This window comes from Aquila chrysaetos, chromosome 5 (genome assembly GCF_900496995.4).
Source record: "Aquila chrysaetos chrysaetos chromosome 5, bAquChr1.4, whole genome shotgun sequence".
Lineage (NCBI taxonomy): Eukaryota > Metazoa > Chordata > Aves > Accipitriformes > Accipitridae > Aquila > Aquila chrysaetos.
Genome location: NC_044008.1, coordinates 7,640,887 through 7,660,274, shown reverse-complemented (window position 1 = coordinate 7,660,274; position 19,388 = coordinate 7,640,887). Strand labels below are relative to the sequence as shown.

General features: G+C 40.6%; 1 protein-coding gene across 10 annotated transcripts in view; it reads left to right on the top strand.

The window, feature by feature from the left end:
* Positions 1-19,388, top strand: part of SEPHS1 (selenophosphate synthetase 1) — a 26,819-nt gene extending 7,431 nt beyond the window's left edge. For 5 of the 10 annotated variants that reach the window (XM_030013606.2, XM_030013607.2, XM_030013605.1 and 2 more), the window contains 6 exons: positions 4,286-4,393; positions 5,297-5,451; positions 6,286-6,376; positions 9,749-9,848; positions 11,353-11,565; positions 16,920-19,388. In XM_030013606.2, coding sequence (XP_029869466.1) covers positions 4,286-4,393; positions 5,297-5,451; positions 6,286-6,376; positions 9,749-9,848; positions 11,353-11,565; positions 16,920-17,134 — 882 coding nt within the window. In that variant the 3' untranslated portion in view covers positions 17,135-19,388. Of the gene's footprint in view, positions 1-4,285; positions 4,394-5,296; positions 5,452-6,285; positions 6,377-9,748; positions 9,849-11,352; positions 11,566-11,880; positions 11,944-16,919 lie in introns of all 10 variants that reach the window. The other 5 variants (XR_003923303.1, XR_005932371.1, XR_005932370.1 and 2 more) reach the window with 5 other exon arrangements.

Sequence of the window (19,388 nt, the reverse complement as noted above, 5' to 3'; positions counted from 1 at the left end):
GTTTTCATGTCATACTACCTCCGCTTGCAGATGGATCAGTTGAAACGACTTGTGGGAAGCTGCATGCACTTTGACTTCGCTCCTTCTGTGTCCCTATTTCATTTAGTCTGTCTCAGTAGAGATTCCTCTGGGGTGTTATGTGTGGTGCTGATCAGTATTGACTTGAACTGGTCATGGGGAAAGAAATGAACTTTAAAAAAGGATTTAGTAAAGCTGTAAGGAATTCTACAGGAGGTGTTCATTAAACAAAAGTTAAGAAATGCTAGAATTCATCTTTCCTGTGATTTGAATGTGACTCCTTTGCTTGAAGGCATGCTTTTACTGCTGTTTATGTGATTGCATGCTTTATTTGCTGTTGTTGGCTCCTTGTTTGTTCTGAGACCTGTTGGGTAAGTTTTGGACGCGCAGTTTGAGGTTGGGACTGACTCATTTTTATTTTTTAGCATGCTTGACCAGGTGTTGTGCACATATGCAAGCCTAGCTACTTTGATTTCTGTTCCAGAAGAGCTTGCTTTCTGCAAACTGAGCAGCCAAGATCTCAGGCTGGCCTCTAGAGTACAGAGTTGTTGACCTCTCCTGAGAAATTCAATTCAAGTGGCTTGCTTTAATATTACATGGGAACTCGTCAGGGACCAGAGAAAAAAAAGTGTTGTTGGAGAGCTGTGTTCAAGTTTATCAGCTGAGAAACTCTCTTTTCTCGCCTTATAACAAAAACTTGTGAGGGACAGCGTGAGAAGGATGTGGTGAAGGGGGAGGGTTGTTTTGTTTGGAGATACAAAGTGTTTGAGATGCCGCAGGAGTGGATAGATGAGCCTGTGCCCAGATGAGGTTTAGGGCAGTGTGGTAGAAGTGGAATGTAAATTTGGCCTTAGTCCAGCTTTAGTGGTTGCATTGTAGTTACAGTCTATACTGTGATCCACATGCACCAGCAGCTCTAACTTTGATGTTTTCTAACTCTTCAGTCCTTCACTTTTCATTCTTGTCAGCATTCATTTTAATGTGGTGGCTTGCCACTTCCTAATCTGTTTAGAGATGTGTATTTCTTGTTAAAAGCTAACTGAGAACAGGTGTTCTGTCACAAGCCTTCTTGCTGATACCTGCAGTGAAGATCCAGCAGGGTTGGAGCTGCTGGATCCTCTACTCGGACCTCTCTCTCTTGGGGACTAGAGTACCTGGAGGCAATATAGATTGCAGTTTTCTTGTGCAGACCAATGTCAGTTGGAGGACAGTCAAATACAGTTTGCCACGGGGTTTATGGTTGGTTGTTAAGAGCAGAGGAATGGTGAGACTCAGGAATTTTTAGTTTGTGTCCAGGCTGTATAAAGGAGTGTGCTCTGGACTACTCTGTTCAAGACAAACTGCTGCTGCCCTGCTTCTCCAACTGCTTCTTTCCCTGTTTTTAGTCTAGATGCCCCCTGACCCATGCCTGTTGTTACCACTCTCTGTTCTCGTTATCACTTGCATGCAGTCCACACTCTACTTCTTGCTTTTCTGCCCTGTCTCCTTACCTAGTTAATCCTAGTCTGGTTTTGGGAGGGTGTTCCCTGATTTAGAATCTCTTCTTTTCTCTGTGCACAGTGTCGACCTGTAGCTCCTTATTTGATCTCTCTTCCTCGTTGAGGGGGAGAGGAAGCAAGGAGGGAAAGCCAAAAGTGCAAATGGACTCCAAGCTGGGTGCTGTGACATAAGGGATTAGAAAATGGCAAAACTGTATGTGCACTCAGCTGAACTTCAGATTCCTGCTTCAGAAAGCAGCTTTCTCTGTCTGTCACTGCCTATTTTAAAACAAATTTCTGCAGTTATATGCAAAAAACCTCTTCCTTCTTTTCCCCTTTCACCTTCTCTTTGGCTTTGCTCTTGAAAACACTCAATCCATGTTGTGCAAAGTATCCCTAGGATGTTCACCTGTAAAATCTGTATCCAGCATAGGGCTTTTCAGCTTAAATGGTTTGGTACTGGAAAAGTTACAAGCAAGTGAAAATAGGTTTCATAGTAAGTACAAGCCGCTGGTAATAGGACTGGTACTGGCCTCTGTTGTGGCATTGTGGAGACACCTTTTTGAGTACAGGAGCAGGAAACTGGCTGGTTTGAGAGTGGACTTCCTTCCCCCTCCATCCCAGGGACCTTTTTGGTGCTCTTTTGAAAAGAACCTTCACTCAAGACTGGGGATGGGTGTCTGATACATCATCCTTTGCCTTTATAAATAGTTCTTAGTACGGCACATAGATACTTGTGTTTCAGGGGCACTAAGCAAGCAGTCAGGTAGCATGCAGGACGCAGCTAGGCTGACGCCTGTTTGTGAATCCTGTTGTGTTTATCGGTGTTCCCTCTGCTACTTCAGGCTTGAGACTTGCACTCCCTGAATTTGTTTCTGTAGTGGTTTTGCCAGTTGGCAAAAGCGTTGTTAGACTGACCTCTGACTACTAGAATAGAGAGCTGTTGTCAGTGTGTTTTTAAAAACTTATCTGTCATTCCTAAGAGGGCATAAACCAGCAGTTTCCTTGGTAAATACTGAAGATAGTGGAGAATGGTTTGATAGTTCCCATCCAGAAAAGGAAAATGGCAGGCTTTGGTGTTCTTAAACATCTAGAAAATTAACAGCCAATGTCTATCTAACCATGCAGTACACAGCTCACTCTTAATATTTTAAGATTTAAATTATTAAAACATATTCCAGTTCCAAGTATAAGGGATTCCCCTGATGCCACTGGCAGCTCTCAAATTTATGAAAAACTGGATTATATTTAATTGTGATTTGGAGGTGTTATTTCATGTCATCAGCAAGTAAGGTAACTGCTGAAAGTATGAATTTTTGCAAAAATGCTGGATGTGTGATTAGACTGTAAAGTTTTAGAGATGGTGGAAATATGTTTAGATTCCTATCTCCCCCCCCCCCCCGCCCCCCGCCAATTTGTCTTCCAGCCAAAGCATCTTTCTGTAGTCCAAATTGTATCAAGTAAGTATGTTGTTGTTTTTATCATGGTGGTGTTGCCTCTGAACTTTATGAAAAGCACAGATTTAAAATCATAAAACCAGATGTTGGTTACAGTTCTGCAGCTGTAAACCTAAAACAATTTTAATAAAATGCATGGAGTCTTCCAGAGTAACACAACAGAATTTGTCCTGTATTTTAAAATTCTCTTGCTGTCCCTTAGGGCACATCCTGTATCAAAGTTCTGCATCTTCATCAGGAAACTTGATGTCTCATCTGTGCTGGGTCCACATCCCAACAAACCCTCACTCAGATCCATTAATTTAGCAAAATTAGAGTAGCTAAGCCCATGTGACCCAAGTGATCCCTTCTCAGTCCCGTCTGCTTCAAGACTTCTTAGAGAAATCTTCAATGGAAGACTAGGTCTCTTGGACAAATTTTTGTTCGTGGAGATGTTCACACACACAGAAGTCAATTAAAATGTATGCGCTGTAGCAAAATTCAGCCTTATCCTGTCATTTGAACAAGTGATAGAGTAGGCACATCTCCCTTGCCATATAAGTGGCGAGGGACAGATGTCTCCCCTCAGTAGCTGTGCACGCTCTGAAGTGGTGACAAGGCCAGCTTCTGGGAGCCCTGAGCTCCTCAATCCCCGGCACGCACTGTCTTCTGCAGACAGCTTCTTGCTGACATCCTGACAGAAAAAGCCCCCCAATGTGGCTGTGTGCTGGCAGCCCAACTCTATCCTATGGGAAGAAGAGTACTCTCCTAAAAAACTTAGGAGTGTAGACATGGTTTGCAGGGTAGTGCAGAGGAACAAACAGCTTTGTCATCGAGGTCCCCGTCTCCTACGTATTCTGATACAGAAGAGGTACAGCAATATACGCTTTTCAGATCAGCTTCCTAGCAGTTGTGAATTACATACAGTGGTTGTCTTCATCAGTGTGTACAGTTTTGTGCTGGAATAAAGTTAATAGGAACATATCAGAGTAAATAAACTGAGCTTGTTATCAAAGCTAGACTTTGTCAAGCTTAACTTCAGCCTCTAAAATTAGGGATCTAGTCTAAACTCAGTGCGGGATTCCTATGTAGTCAGTGAGAGTATGTTGACCAAGACAGCTGGGATGAATTCTCTCCTTACCTGTAAGGGGAACAGGTATCCGCGCTTCTGGATGGGCACGTTGCATGAAATGGATCATACCGCATCTTTGGCTGGGTTTCTTAATGCAGGGGCCTGTGGAATAAGCAGCTGTCTCAGACTGCACACGCATGCTGGAAGTTTTGTTTATGGCAGGTGTTTGTCTGAACATTGACAAACAGTCCTGCAGATTTTTTTTTTTCTTTCTTTTTCAGGGACGGATAGCGTGTGCCAATGTCCTAAGTGACCTTTATGCCATGGGGGTCACAGAATGCGACAACATGTTGATGCTTCTTGGAATCAGCAATAAAATGACAGATAGGGTAAGATTTTTGGTACTTGCTTTTGAAGGAAGACCCAAACAGCTAAGTGTGCTTAGAATGTATTTACCTTTAGGGTATTTTCCCCTCAAAGTTTGAACCCTTTTGAAGAGATGGTTTTATTGAATGTCTCAGTTCATAGTATGAGTCTTGTCTCGTAAACATTCTAAGGTCACTTGCTAAAAGTTCAGTTTTCGGAGGCATTGTAGTCTTCTGCTGCTAATACCTTCATCTCCACCAAAATGGGGTCCCTACTTCTGTCAATTCAGGACAATATTGCTCCAAGGCACCATTTGATTACCAATTCATGTATCAATCTGGATAGTTGCTTCTGGTTTGCTTATGCCAGCTTTGTAACATCTCTCTGAAGCAGAAGAAACTGAAATAGATTGCTTTTCTTTTTCTTTTTTTCTTTTTCGTTGTTTTGGGTTTTGGGGTTTTTTTTTTGTGAAAGTGACCAGCATGTATGTTTGTTTTGCTGTAGCAAAAAAGGGATGTTTTTTCTTAGAAGGAAGTAAGTTGAAACTTTGCAGATTAATGGAGGCCAAATGCAGTTTGATTTAACTTTGCCTTATTGCATCGCACTGCTGTGGCTGTACCTGATTACAACAGCAGGGTAGTTTTTATGAATTTCCAGAACTCTGATTTCTTTACTTTCATATGACCTTTTGAAGAATGTTTCTTCAGCGTAAGAATGTCTCTTCACCTCTTTTAGAAAGAGCTGTAAAACCATAGCTCTATGGGATAACATGCAATTTTCCGGAGGCTAACCTCTTCCTAAGGCTGGCTTTTGTCATGAACTATTTGCCATGAGGGCATTTGGCTTGAGTGGTTAAAACCCTGGACCAGTCTTGAAATGACTAGCACTGCTGTGTATGGAACTCTGACTTCTGTTTTGATCTCTAGGAAAGAGACAAAGTGATGCCTCTAATTATCCAGGGTTTCAAAGATGCAGCAGAAGAGGCAGGAACATCTGTTACTGGTGGCCAAACAGTGTTAAATCCCTGGATTGTTTTAGGAGGAGTGGCCACGACAGTCTGTCAGCCTAATGAATTTATAATGTAAGTTAAATCGGTAAACAATCAAAGGCACTGGTCTGAAGGGATACAGTAAAAAATCCTTTAAATACCATGTTGTTATCTTGTGATCTGTCTCCTGATGAATAAAGCAGTACCTTCTCTTGCTTGCATTTGTCCTTAGCACTCAACAGATGCCACATCTCTTCTGTACATACTTGGGTTTTTAAACAGGATGTCCTTCTACTTCTCCCCACCCCCCAGTATCTTTTAATCCTATTCACCTTTTGAAAGGAGAGTTAAGCTTCTAACCTTTTGAAGATTTTGAAGTATTGAAGTATTGAAGACTGTTTTGGGACATAAATTTCTGTCATATTTATAAATACATTTTAAACCATCTCCCAGTTACCCTATTAATGGCTGTAGAGAACTACAGAATTGCTGTGTTTACAGTATTCTGTCCATTTAACAATAGCTGATTTTGAGTGTCCCACTGTGGCATGTTAGACTATACAAATGAATTTGTTTGTGATCGTAGCGATGGTTGTCTTATGCCCTGAAGTAATAAAGGTGAATTTTTTTCTCTGTCCTATCTTACGTCTCCAGTAAATTGAAAGAAAAGATGTAATTCTGTGTGTGTCTGACTGCAAGCATTGTTATATTCCAAGAAAGAAGGATTGGTACTTTTAAATAAGTTTGCAGCTTTTTGCTCAATAATATCCCATGGCAATGAATCCCAGAGGGTAGTTCTGCAATTAGTCAGTTTTTTAACTGTGCAATAAGATACATGGGTCTGTGAAAACGTAATTATCAGCACTTATTCTTAATAACGTGTGTGAATCTCACTATATAACTAATATAAGAATTCTTTGTTTTCAGGCCAGACAATGCAGTGCCAGGAGATGTGCTTGTATTAACTAAACCCTTGGGAACACAAGTGGCTGTAGCTGTCCACCAGTGGCTAGATATTGTGAGTACACTGCAAAAAAAGAAATAGGGAAGAGGGGTGTAAGTTAAAGGTGACCTTCCTCATTCCCTCAAAACGACAAAGATGAGCAGGATAAGTACATTGAGGGCTCAGTGGGGAATGATCTACCACCTCTCTCTCTCCTTGGTGTGTCAGCCTTACCTGCTTATGTGCAAAACTCTTTTGGAATTGAGACAGTTTACTATTTTGTGCTTAGTGAGCCCATCTTAATTGCATCTAATTCTTAGTTAGTTCTCAGGCATTGCTGTAATCAACAAAGCTGTTTACTAACTGAACAACAGACTAGCACCCTGGGTAAAATTATGCCCTACTCCACCTGCCAAAGTAATTGGCAAAAGCTTATTGATGGCAATTAGGCCAAGATTGTTGTCTGTGTTCATGGGCTTTCTGCTTGTGTACATGGAAATATATCTACGTTTCACATGTATTACCCTGTGCATTCAATAAGAATATTTCTAGCAGCATTATGTATGTAGACATACTTCCATCTGTTACTTCAGGCAAAAATGTAACTACTGAACTGAAAAGTGACTGCAAAATTGGCATCTGCTTATGTTGTCTGGCTCCCAGTACGTGTCTTCAGAATTATAACTGCTCAGTTTACACTTTTAAAAGATGCATCTTTTCTACTTTTGGGACTACTGAGCCAATAGACTGGCAGAGGATTGAGCTGGAATCTACATTGTTTTGGCTGTTGGCCACTACATTGTCAGATGAATTCTAATTACAAAGCTTGTGCTAGCAAAAGTGGGAGAGAACCAGCTTAAACCTTCATTGGAGTCTGAAGCGTGAGCAACAAAAAAAAAAAAATTTTTCTCCTTCTTCATAGAGTCTGGCCTAGCAATTTTGACCTCTGCAGAATCCTGTGTTTTCCAATCAGATATAAGGATCAGGGCCTCAGATAATCTTGATATGAAAATGATGTGAAACAACAAGACACCAATTTTATAGTACGTTTTCTGGCCATAATCTTACTTCTTAACATATCTATTATTGTACTGACAGACAGACTTGCAAATTAAGGATATTCTGAATTTCCACATATTTCAAGTACTTCTAATTTCCTTGACTGTCAACCAGAAACACTTTCTGGTCTGAAAAATGAGGACAGCAAGGAAATCAATCCTCCTATTATGTGTAAACAGCATATATCTTTGATTGTGTTAGGAAAATTTCTGAGTAGCTGTGCTGTCTTTTCTTAGCTTTGTTTTGTGAAACAGTAGGGAAAGTGAAACTAGAATTACCCATCACAAATCCACCCATAAATCAAATTTCGGTAGGGAATTTGACTTTGTATTGAGAAGTATGTGGGAGAAGGTACATAGTACAGCAAGTTTATGCGTAGGCAAGAAAGGAAAACTGGAGTGTAGAGATATGTGGCTGCAACGCAAATTAAAAAAAAAAAAATCCAACCTAAAAGCTGAGTTATTTAAACAGAGCTGTAGCAAATGAGTTCCTGGTGACAAGTGAAAGGAAAATGCAAATGGAGGCAAAATTTGTCCTCCTTGCTTGGTTGCTGCCAGCATCGTTGTGCAGCCAAGCCCCAGCTGTGTTGCTGGCAGCAGCTGCCATAGGGTGCAAAGGAAGAGACTGCAAAGAGTCTGCAGGGAGCTGGGCCCCATCGGGGCCCCAGGGGACCAGGTCAGGGATGTGCTAGGTGTGATAAAAGCTGTTTGATGTGGCTTTGGCTGCCAGGCTGATGATGTGAACTGATTAGGCTGGTCCACAGCTAGGAACTGGCATCCCTTTGCCTTTTCCTCTTTCACCTGAAAGGCACAAAAGGGATTGCTGTGATGTGCCCCTTCAGAAGGGGTTTTCTAGCCCTTGCTGTTGTCTACAGACCCTTCCCATTTGGAAATCTAAGCTTGCTTTTAAAAGTTGTTCGGGGATTTTTGTGAGCTTTTCTGCCTTTGTTTCCTGTCTACTAACCCCAGTACCTGATTGCTATAGTGGAGAGGAATTTGCATCTAATTTGTATCCTACCTGTGTTTGTGGCTCTTCGATCCTCATCCTTGAGTTCTGCTTCCACCTCATTTGTGATTTCCATTCCCATCGTCTGACCAGTTTCCATCACATGATCAGCCTCAGAACTGTGTTTTTGAACGCTAAGGCAGAATGACTGTTCAGGTTTTTCATTCATACCCACAGTAAGAATAATCACTATTCTGTCCCCTCTCCAGTAGCTCCAATAGCCTTTCTTTTTTTTTTTTTTTTTTTTTACATACTCTCTCTCTTACTTAATTGGTCAGACCCAGTTCAACCTAATTTCAGAAGCTCTGATCTTACTGCTATACTTCCTTGCTCTTTAACAAATTGTTTGTTTTGGCTGACCAGTCTTTCCCCCTGTTGCCGTTTCTGGATTCTCTCTTACACCCCTCAGAGTCAGCGCTCATTCTTTGACAAGAACCTTCCCCAGTGCTGCATCATATACCAGTTCTTAGTAGTTTTTGCACCTTTGGTTTAGTAAGAAGTTTGTTCTATGCATTTATTCTACAGAATGGCAGTGTAGGCTTTGTGGCTTCAAAAATCCTAATTTTGTTAACTTTCAGTTCTCTGTAATTTTATTTCCTTGCAAAAAAGAAGAAAATTAAACCAGTTTGTAGTGTTGCTCTTAACAGCTAAATGGTTGCTTTGTTTCATTCTGGATCTGGAATTACTTCAGCTTTTAATGAAACAATTGCCCTTTATAAAGGTACCACTTCCTGAATTGTTCTGAGACCGTTTTGGGATGACAAGCATTGCTTAGAATGTGATGGAGGCATGAGTCCATACAAGACACTGGAGAATGGGTGGAAGGAGATGCTAGTATTAAACTGTAAAGGAACTGTTATGAAACTGCCTTAATCCTAACTCACTAGAGTGATTACATCCTGCCTTACATACGTTCCTCAGATCTGGACTTGTGGATATCAGTGGCCTTTCTTGATCAAAGTGTCCAGATGTGAAATCAAGAATTTTCTCTTAAAAAAACAAGAAGCCAGAGATTACAAATCTCAACATCCAGCAACAAAGTTCTTTTCATTTGGCTCCGGAGCTCAAGCCAGAGAGTTGCCTTGAAGGAGTTCTTTGCCCTAGGGCAGGTTATTCCACTCCACCTCGCTGCTGAAAGCAAGATTGGAAGTGCTTAGTGCCTAATAGATCTTTAAATGAACTTCCCCTAGGTACAGCAGAGTAAGACACACAACTCTGACTGTTGAACCTTTGGCCCCTCTTTAACTGAGTGTAAAAAAAAAAAAAAAAAAAAAAAAAAGTAATACAGTTTGGATGAAGGATTTTTTTTTTTCAAGTGGTAAGGGTGTGCTTTAAAATATACAGCTGAAAGTCTAAAAGAATCCTCTTTATTTCATCCATTAGCCAGAAAAGTGGAATAAAATCAAACTAGTGGTGACGCAAGAAGATGTAGAACTAGCATACCAGGAAGCAATGATGAATATGGCACGACTGAACAGAACAGGTAAGAAGAGGTGTGTGTGTTGCGGGGACGGAGGGGAGGTTATGGGGTTTTCCAATTCCATACTTAATTTCATTTCACTGCCATGGGGAAATGTGACACAGCTGCTTTATCCCTTCCTTCTGCCCCATCTTTCTGCTGTTCAGTGTTTGTGAAGCAAGCAAATTAAAATCAAACGCCCTCTTGTAATTATACAGCAAAAACACAAATGTTGCTGGAGATGATTATGACTCATGTGAGTGCTGCAAGTAACAACCCAGTGAGTTAGAGGATGTTTTAAAGGGAAATATATTGGATTTGTTCCTTCTTATCTTCTATGCCTAGAGAACTCTTGAGGGCTTGACTGTAATAACGTTAAAAAAATTCGAAATAGAATAAAAAAGGAAAAGCTCTTCATTTTTGTATGCTTCAATTTCAATTTTTATTTTTTAATTTTGTCATGTTATGTGCTTCCCAAAGTGTGGAATATGTAGCGCATGTTTTCTGTTTTGTTGGGTTTTTTTCCTGGTTTTGTGGCTTTGTTTTCTTTTCTTTTAATTTTGGTAGGAGGAAGTTTCTGCTTTTACCGTAGAAATTTTAATCCAGGATTTTCTTTTGTTCAAAGTATCTTTGGAGGAGCAGAGAATTGAATTGGGTGTTTCCTTACTTCTCAGTTGAAGCAACAGGGATAGTTAAATATCTCTTCTCCCATTTATTCAGTTTTCATTTGGTATTTGTTATGTCATCCCACTGGTTTTTCATTCTTTCACAAAGTCTTCCAGGAAAAATAAATGACCAGGATTGTCTTATGGAAGGAACTCGGTCCTGCTCATGTATTGGGAAGCACCAAAGAAGGGCAAAGCATTCTTGGTTTTGTTTTTCTCCACTCACTCCTGTTGGGCACTTTAAATATTCTTAACTGGAGCTATTGTCTGCATGCAGAGGTGCCCTTCTCCCACCCAGGGCTCTGTAGTTGCAAATGCCCAAGAATTTCATGAATGCATAGGTGGGGAGGCTGGGGCCCTTCCCCTACGACCTGCAGGCTTTCTTTTTAAGCTCTTAGACTTCAAGTGTCCAGAACTTAAGTTCTGATGTGACAAAACTGACCCAGGATGAGTCTGGTCCTTGCCCTTAATGAAGCAAAGCTGAGCTCAGAGCCTCTCTGGCCCTCAAATTTGGGAATTCTGAATCTGGAGTAAAACCCTGTTTCTTAGACTGCTAATATAAATTAGTAGCACATGTCTAACAGCAGCATGCTCATAAATACAACTTGGGTGCTGGATTTTCCGCACGATTCAATACCTTAAATACAAGTTGAAGTTTTTAAGGGTTACATGCAGTATTGGTGAATTCTGGTTCCCTTCAAGCATGGATTTTTTTTTTTATTTTATTAATTTAAACAGTAACCCAACCTGATTCGAATTAAAGGTGTGCAGCTTCATTCAAACTGTGCAGGATATTGTCGAAGCATTGCTTTTCCTGATATTTTTTTTTTCTGATTTGTTTTTTCTCCCTCCCTCTATTGTAGCTGCTGGACTCATGCACACTTTCAATGCACATGCGGCTACAGACATCACAGGATTTGGAATCCTGGGGCATGCACAAAACCTTGCCAAGCAGCAGCGAAATGAGGTGTCCTTTGTTATTCATAACCTTCCTGTTCTTGCTAAAATGGCTGCTGTCAGTAAGGCTTGCGGCAATATGTTTGGCCTCATGCATGGGACTTGTCCGGAGACTTCAGGTAGGTGGCAGTTGTACCACCCTCTTCCTTGCCTACCCCTCCAAGTTAGAATTTAATAATGTTACAAATGTACGAATCATGTGCTTTGCATTCAGAGTCACAGTTGGTTTGGCGTATAGCCAAGCTAATGAGCATTAACCACACAACTGTTCACAATTAACTTCTTCAGCCTAACTTCCAAACCACCATCCTATTCTGAATGCCTTCTACTTCCTTATAACACACTATTGTAGAAACCCTTGCTGTATCTAGAACATTTTGCAGTTAGAAGTTAGTGATGATTCTGAATTCTTTTGAAACCTATTTTTCTCTTAGCTGTTAACTCCAGAGCAGTGAATATCTGAAAATCCCAGCACAGCTGACACAGTTTTCTCAAAGGTAAAGCCACCTGCAGTAGGTTTGCCAGTCAAATGAGTGGTGTTTTGTTTTTCATTATGAATATGTGTGAAGTTTCGTGCTGAATGGGCCAATCTTGGCGACTTAGGCCTTCTCTGTCCACAGCATACGGACATCCAAGAATATAGATTGTCTCCTGTACGTTTATGAAATCTGACTTTAAGGGACTGTGACTAGCAGGGGAAAAAAAAAAAAAAAGAATTTGGTCTCTGACCCATTCATTACTTGAGTTCTCTATTTAATAAAGCTGCCACTTGCAGTGACAATGAATATAACAGCCGTGTACTGAGAATCGGGCTATGGACAAACATTTAAACAGTCATCAGGTGATAAGAACTTTGGATGTTTTTGAAGTTGTTATTAAGTGTAGGCCACTTTGACTAGCGTGATCACTGTCTGCTGCTGGAAGTCTCTATACTTCATTTTCCCCTTGAATCTTCTGTCCTGTTCCATTTTGGTTTTCTTCTTTAATCTGACTTTTCTTTCTCTTTGGGAAATGGAGACGATGTAGCAACAAATCTGTCTTTTCTCTTATCTCATTTCCCCACCCTCTTCCTGCTCTCCAAAAGTATTATCCAAGTTCTCTGCAGTTCACAACAGAGGGGGCCCCTTGAAGCAAAACAGTCCAAAGATCTGGAAAGAAGCACCACAGTGAGAGCCATAAACTTTTCCCCTAGTGAATACACAACTTACCACGATCTGTGGAATTGTTCCTTAGCCATCTGTGTTTAAACAGACGCTCTGTCCTACAGAGACTGTATGGCTCAGATGATGTGTAATAGGATATGGGACGTGAACCCTTTCAAGAGTTCAAATCCAGCGTCAGTCAGCAGAGACCAGAAATATCTGGTGGCAGTTTGGCAAGCTGTGTCAGTAAGGTTGGTACCACCAGACAGATTCTTACTACCTAAGAGTCCACATAACCAGCATGCTAGAAGCATTTGTTATCAGTTGCAAAGAGTCCAAAAAATAGCATGGACACAGAGCTGGAACGGTAAGATGATCTTTCAGGTGACTGGCTGTGGTAGAGGTTTGTATAGCAGTTGGCATGGGAATGGTTTAGCTGCAAACTGAGTGCTTGAGTTCAGAGCTGCCCATCCTGCACCCTGGGGATATCCAATTCTGTCTTTTGACTGAAGGAATGTAAAACGGTGTGGATGTACGCACTGCTGTGAGAGTACTTGGAAGTGGAAAACAGTCGACTTCAGAATCTCTTTTGGGACTGAGAGCAAGAGGTGTCTTTGAAACACTGAACTGCTTATGTTTCGACATAGATGGATGATGATGAAAAAAACAGCAAGACATATCTGGTTATTTGTGAACTTGAGTGTCTCAAAACATGTATATTTGATTTCATCATAGTGTTGCATTTCTCGCATTAGAGGTGGCTGTAGGGATATGCTACAGGGCCGTGTCTGCCAAATATTAGAAAGATCCATAGCCACGTGGACACAATAGCTCTGGTCTGAAAGCTATATAACTGCTGTCCCATAGGCTTTTGGCTTATGCTGGATAGCCTGACACATTGCAGCAGTACGTATTAGCTTGGGCATGGTGTGCTGGGATGGCTCATGAGCATTCAGACCCAGGCTGTGTGCACACTTCATGTCCTGGGGTTGATTTATAAAAAGGCAAGCATCTGCCTTGCTGCGCCTGTATATCCAGTTGTGAGGATGCCTTTTGGGGGGCTCCTGAAGTCTGTTCATACCGTAATACAGATACGCTCTTTCTCTGTTGTCTTAAACTTCCAGAAATGCTCTGTCTGTAGCTTCCTCAGTTGTGAACAGATGTTTTTCAGCAGAGTGGGCAGGGAATGAGAAATTTACTGGAAAACTATTTGAATGGATTTTAAGACTGTTGTGGGTTTTTTTCCAATGTGCATTTGCTGGGCACCTGTTGACAAAAGTCAGTGTTGGAAAGATCTATTATGTCATCTGTTCCATCCTCCATGCACTCTTGCTTATGGTGTATTTTCTTAAAATTGCAGTTCTACGTGATTTTGCACTCTCTTTTAGGTAACTCTTTGGTAAAGGTTAAACTTGCCATCAGGCGGTTAGTTTCAAAAAACTTAATTCTGTTCATTAGAGGGGCTGCTTGCAGAAATAAGTTACAAAGTTACTCTACATGAGATATTCATGTATGTGTGTATTTTTGCCAGTCCTCTGCTAATAAACTGTTGGCTGGTGTTGGCCAACCTTTTTAGTGTAGTAGAGGTATCTCAACAACATAGTGTTTGTGCAGATTTTGTGGAAATAGGCAGATGGGTAGAAAAGAAGGGCTATGTTAGTGCCATGACAAGAGGCAAGGTTAATGATCTCATCCTTTTGTTAGTCATTGTGGGAGAAAGCCACTAGCAGGAGCAAGGACACTTGGTTTTGATTCGTGAACTGTTGTATCTCTGCTCTTAATTGCAAAGCTTTGTCTAGTCCGCTTTTGAAGTTTTCTGTCCAGTTCCCTGCTTGCACTAGAACAGTTAAAACCAACAATGTTCAAAAACTCCTACCAAAAAAACGCTTAGATTTTTAGAAAGGTAAACCAAGACAGATACCAAGTGTCCTTTCAAGCCCCAAAATAAGCATGCAGCGAGCTCTCAAACCACCACAGCCATTTGTTCATTCTGTTTGCAGCCCATTTGCTTTGTCTTCAGCAGTGGCTGACACAGACCTCAAAAACTTGGTATGCCATGAAATACTGCTTGCTTCAGTGCAGAGTGGCACTGCTGCTTCATTTTCCACAGGCGCGTTGCAACAGCTTAAACTTCTGGTGGCTGTGACCTTGCACACGTGAAGACTTCTTGTAGTTGTCCATGGGACAAAAAAAGGCCAGTAACATAAAATAGACTAAAGCACATAGTGGAAAACCTTAAGGACTTACCCAAAGGGTTAAAGAGACTGGTCAATCTACCAGAGAAATAATTATAATCCCTGCAGACAGGAATCCTACTACTGATCGAGAGTAGCCTTTAGCCTCTATTAAGGGTTATTGATCAAGCTGTGGGATACAGCCTGTAGGTGGGAAGTGATTTCTGATTGGAAACTGGGATTTTGTACATTTTTCTGATCTTGCCAAAGAATGTTAACGGGGTGTGCGCACAAGTGATACAAAATTGCAGAAAGAGGGTGTGGGGGGAAAAGAGAATTGAGTGAAGATACTCTTGTGCTCTTTCTTATTTCCTTTTTCACCTTACTTTTGTTCCTCCTTTCTGGCTAGTTAGCACATTCTGTGCACTACCACTTGTAAACCTCTTCCCTGACTCACTTGCACCATGACATAAGTTTCTCTTCAATTTGATTTAGAGCCTTCCATGGGAATGGCACATAATTCCTTTGCAATTGATTTGTCTGTTACATCTGGAGTAGCTTAAACACTGTCTTTCAAGCTTCTGGGGTTTTTTTATTGTTTTTAATGGAAGTACCTGGATGTTATGTTCTGAAATGTCTGAGAGAGGCAGGCATTCTTCTGGATGGCACACTCATTTGCTTCATATAGAACCTAAAAAATAACTTTCACACTTCCACGTATCCTTATAAATAATTCCTCATGTTCAGCAGCTGTTTCTTTCTCACAGGCTTAAATTAAAAGTGTCTTTAGTCACCAGCGAGAGGACTGTTTGCTTGGAAAAGCAAACATAAAGGTGCCCAAGGTGCTAAGAAGCTGTCTAAGGGCTGCAGAGGAGAGGTGGCACTGAACCCAGGGTGGCCAGCTCAGCAGGTGGCCCTTTGCCCCCAGGGTTGGCTCAGAGCTGGTGGCACGATTTGTGCTGCTGGGATTTGTGCTGCTGGCGGCTGCCCTTCGCCTGGGCAAGAAGACTTTGGGTCAAATATCTCTTAAAGAGTAAGCAAGCCTCAGCATATGCCCAAATTCCTGTTTGAGTGAATATACTTTCTTGCCTGTGTTCTCCAAACATTTTCCAATGGGAGATGATATTTTAACATCCCTTACAAGAGGCTGCTGTGTGCGCAGAATGCAGCACAGTGTACAGACACGAGCTGCACAAACTGCATGTAGTGCACAATGCTTTGAGGTTTAATTACTCATCTGCAGGTGAGTTTGCTGCTCTGTGTTGTAGTGCTTCACATGTTTGCAACATAGCATAAATGTAAAAAAGGTAAGGGATATAGAAAAGCTGAATACTCTAGTAATAAAGGATAGCACCAAAACATTTAATGATTTGGTCAGAGCCTCCTGGAAACTTGTGCCAGAGCTGACAATGAAACTCATTCTAGCAAATTCACTTGCCAAGCCACCTTTTTCAGTGCTTTGGGATTCTTCGAATGGAAGTGTTCTTAGGTTTAATAACTGAATGGTGAGCTTGCTAACTAGTTATTGTGCTGCTTCTGAAAAGCATTGATTAGTAAATAAAATATTTTTCAGCTGTCTCTGAGAAAAAAATCTTATGGGAAAGGCTAAAAAAGGTTAGAAAATTCTCTAAGAAAGGGTTCAAAAGGACCATCACAGGGAGCACTGGTTCAAGTCTATGTTTAATTTTCTGCCTCTTGCATTCTCTGGTAATAGTCCCTACTTTGATGAATGATTTCATTGTGGGCAATGGGATTACTTGCAGAATCAGCTGCTACCAATATGTGGTTATAGGTATCTGAATATGACCTTTATCCAAAATGTTTCTGTGTAGAGGCACTTTGCAGTCCTCTGTTGGAAGTTTACAATGCCAGTGTTGTTTCAGTATGTCGTTCATTGGCATCAGTATGATTTCCTTTTGCCAACATCTTTTGTGTGTATTTGGCTTCATTTACATACCCACTAAACACTGAATTCAGGCACAAACTTCCTTCTGTAAAGCAAGAGCTCAGATTTCCACCGTGTCTTCTCTTGGAGTCCTTGGAGTTCGACAGAATCCACTGAAGTCACCAGGTGCTTGTCTAAATAGGGATTTGGCAGATCAAGGTTGAAATGCTTTGCAATCAGACGTTTTAATGCTCTGCTTTTTTTCTTTGCAGGAGGCCTTCTCATCTGTTTACCACGAGAACAGGCAGCACGTTTCTGTGCCGAGATCAAGTCTCCAAAATATGGCGAAGGTCACCAAGCATGGATTATCGGCATTGTAGAGAAGGGCAACCGCACGGCCAGAATTATAGACAAACCACGAATCATTGAAGTCGCACCACAGGTGGCCACTCAGAACGTGAACCCAACGCCCGGTGCCACCTCTTAATATAGATGAAATAGCTGTTTGTTTTTAAATAGATCTATTCCTTTATCATCCTACAACTTAAAGAACTGTAAAAAGAAAAGAAAACTTGTTGTGTCTGCACATCTGGTGGCCTTAGGTCAGTTTATGAGTGGATACAATTAATAAAATAAAATCCATTGCCTTTTTTTCCTGTTACATTAACTGAAGATGCACCTAATCTTGAGGCAGCTTCTGAGTTGAGAATTATATTGTTATCCAATACTGTTGATTCATTTTGAATCTTTAGACACTTATCTCTTGCCGCATAGGCTCTTTTTAAAGGTGCTTTCACGTAGCACAGACATTACCAGTAGTAGTGTCAAATAGCAGTTTGTGTCCTTTCATTATATGTATATTTATCATAAGTCTAATTTTGATGCCTTGAGTGATATTCCAGAAAGGCAATAAATTGATAAGCGACACAGTGGGTATACCCAGTAGTAAGAGAGTTGCATGATTACATTCAATCTTTGAATTTTTTTTTTTTTTTTTTTTTTTTTTTTTAATAAGGTTTAGTCTTACCAAGAGCATCTACGACCCTGGACATTGCTTGGGTAGTGCACTATGTTTAAACGAGCAAGTGCTGACTTTGCATGGAAAGCGCTTCAGAGTCGAAGGAGTCATTCTTGATTTCATTATTTGTAGACCTGACAATATTTACTGTATTATCAATGATTGTTTTCTTTATTGATAGTAAGGAAAAATAATTCTTTTTTTGCAATGTGATTGGATGTGCTATAGTGCAACAAAGGTTTTGCAGACCAAAAGGAGGTTACTGTATAATATTCATTTACAATTCACTATATAAATAACTACACAAATAATTTTTAAATATAATCAAACTAAAATAAACCTCTGTTCTGTGGATGGTAGTGTTTAATACATTTTATATTTTGTATAGTGATTACAAGCCTTTTTTGTTTCTTTAAAATCAGCAGCTGTTTAGTATAATTCTTAGTATTATTTCGTTCTTTGCTCAAATACATTTTTCTGCACGCTTTTGTGATCTGTGTTTAAAATCTACATTGCCAACATTGCAGCTTGAACTTAAGCTTGTTATTCAAAATAAATATTTAATTTTTTTTATTGCTCTTGTATAAGTGCATGAACTTTTTTGATTCCTAGCTGCATTACAAACTGGAAAGAGGATGAATCCTCATTTTTTTATTTTATTGCAAGTGTAATTATATTGATAATTGTTATTACTCCTTTGGTCAATTCTGCAAGCTGTGATGTCCAGTGGTAATCTAGAATATCTCTGCCTGCATGCCAAAGTTGGGGGCAAGTAGGTTATCTCCAAGTATATTATCCACTTTATTTTGTTTATTTTACTTATCAGCACAAAGTATGCAACGGTTTTGAATTGTTTCCTCTGCAAGTCCTCCTGGCTGTGCCTGCTGTAAGCTAGACGAGGGTTCGTGAGCAGCCCTGTAAGTGGAACGGATGCTGAAACCCATCTTTTCCCCGACGGCACGGTAAGCTGCCCAGTTGCAGCAGGCTCACTGCTAACTCTGCTGTGCCGAGCACGCCATGCGGATGGGACTGAGTGCGCTTCACTGAACCAGCTCTTTTCAAGGCTTACCCAGATTGTGGAATTCGCTCCTTGACGTTCAGACCAGGAAGAAGAAAATCTTGGATAATCATTACTGCTACCAGCATGAATTACAAGGGCTTCCGTCTATAAAAAATGAGTCACTAGAGATGAACCAGTCTTGTGCATCATGCAAGGTTTAAATTTCCCGTCTTGCTCCTAGTGACCACTGTGGCAAAACTTGGCTCATCTTTTTTTCCACTCAGCAGTGTTCTCAACAGACACCTTTTGCAAAGCTAGGTGGTTGGGGTTTTTTTGTTGGTTTTTTGTCTTTCTTTTTTTCCCCATTGTGAGTAGCCTAAACCACGTAGAACCTCACGCTCCTTTTCCTGGAGAAGAAATCTGCGAGTTACGTGTTCACCACAAAACCTCAAAGCGGTAACTGAGTTTTTGACTTTGCTTTGGGGGGAAAAAAATAAAATTGTTAGGTTTTCCACAGCAGTTCTGAAAATAAAGCATCAAAACCCAATTATCTGTGCAAAAAATACTGAGTTAGTTCCTTTTTTTTCCTGCCGTTTTGTGAACTTTGTTCTGTATCCTGATAAAAAAAACCGTGGAACTGGCTTCTGTTCATTTGTTTTATGGTCATGGACAACACTGTTGCTCCATTGTTAATTTTATTAGATTAAAAAATCCTGAACTAGA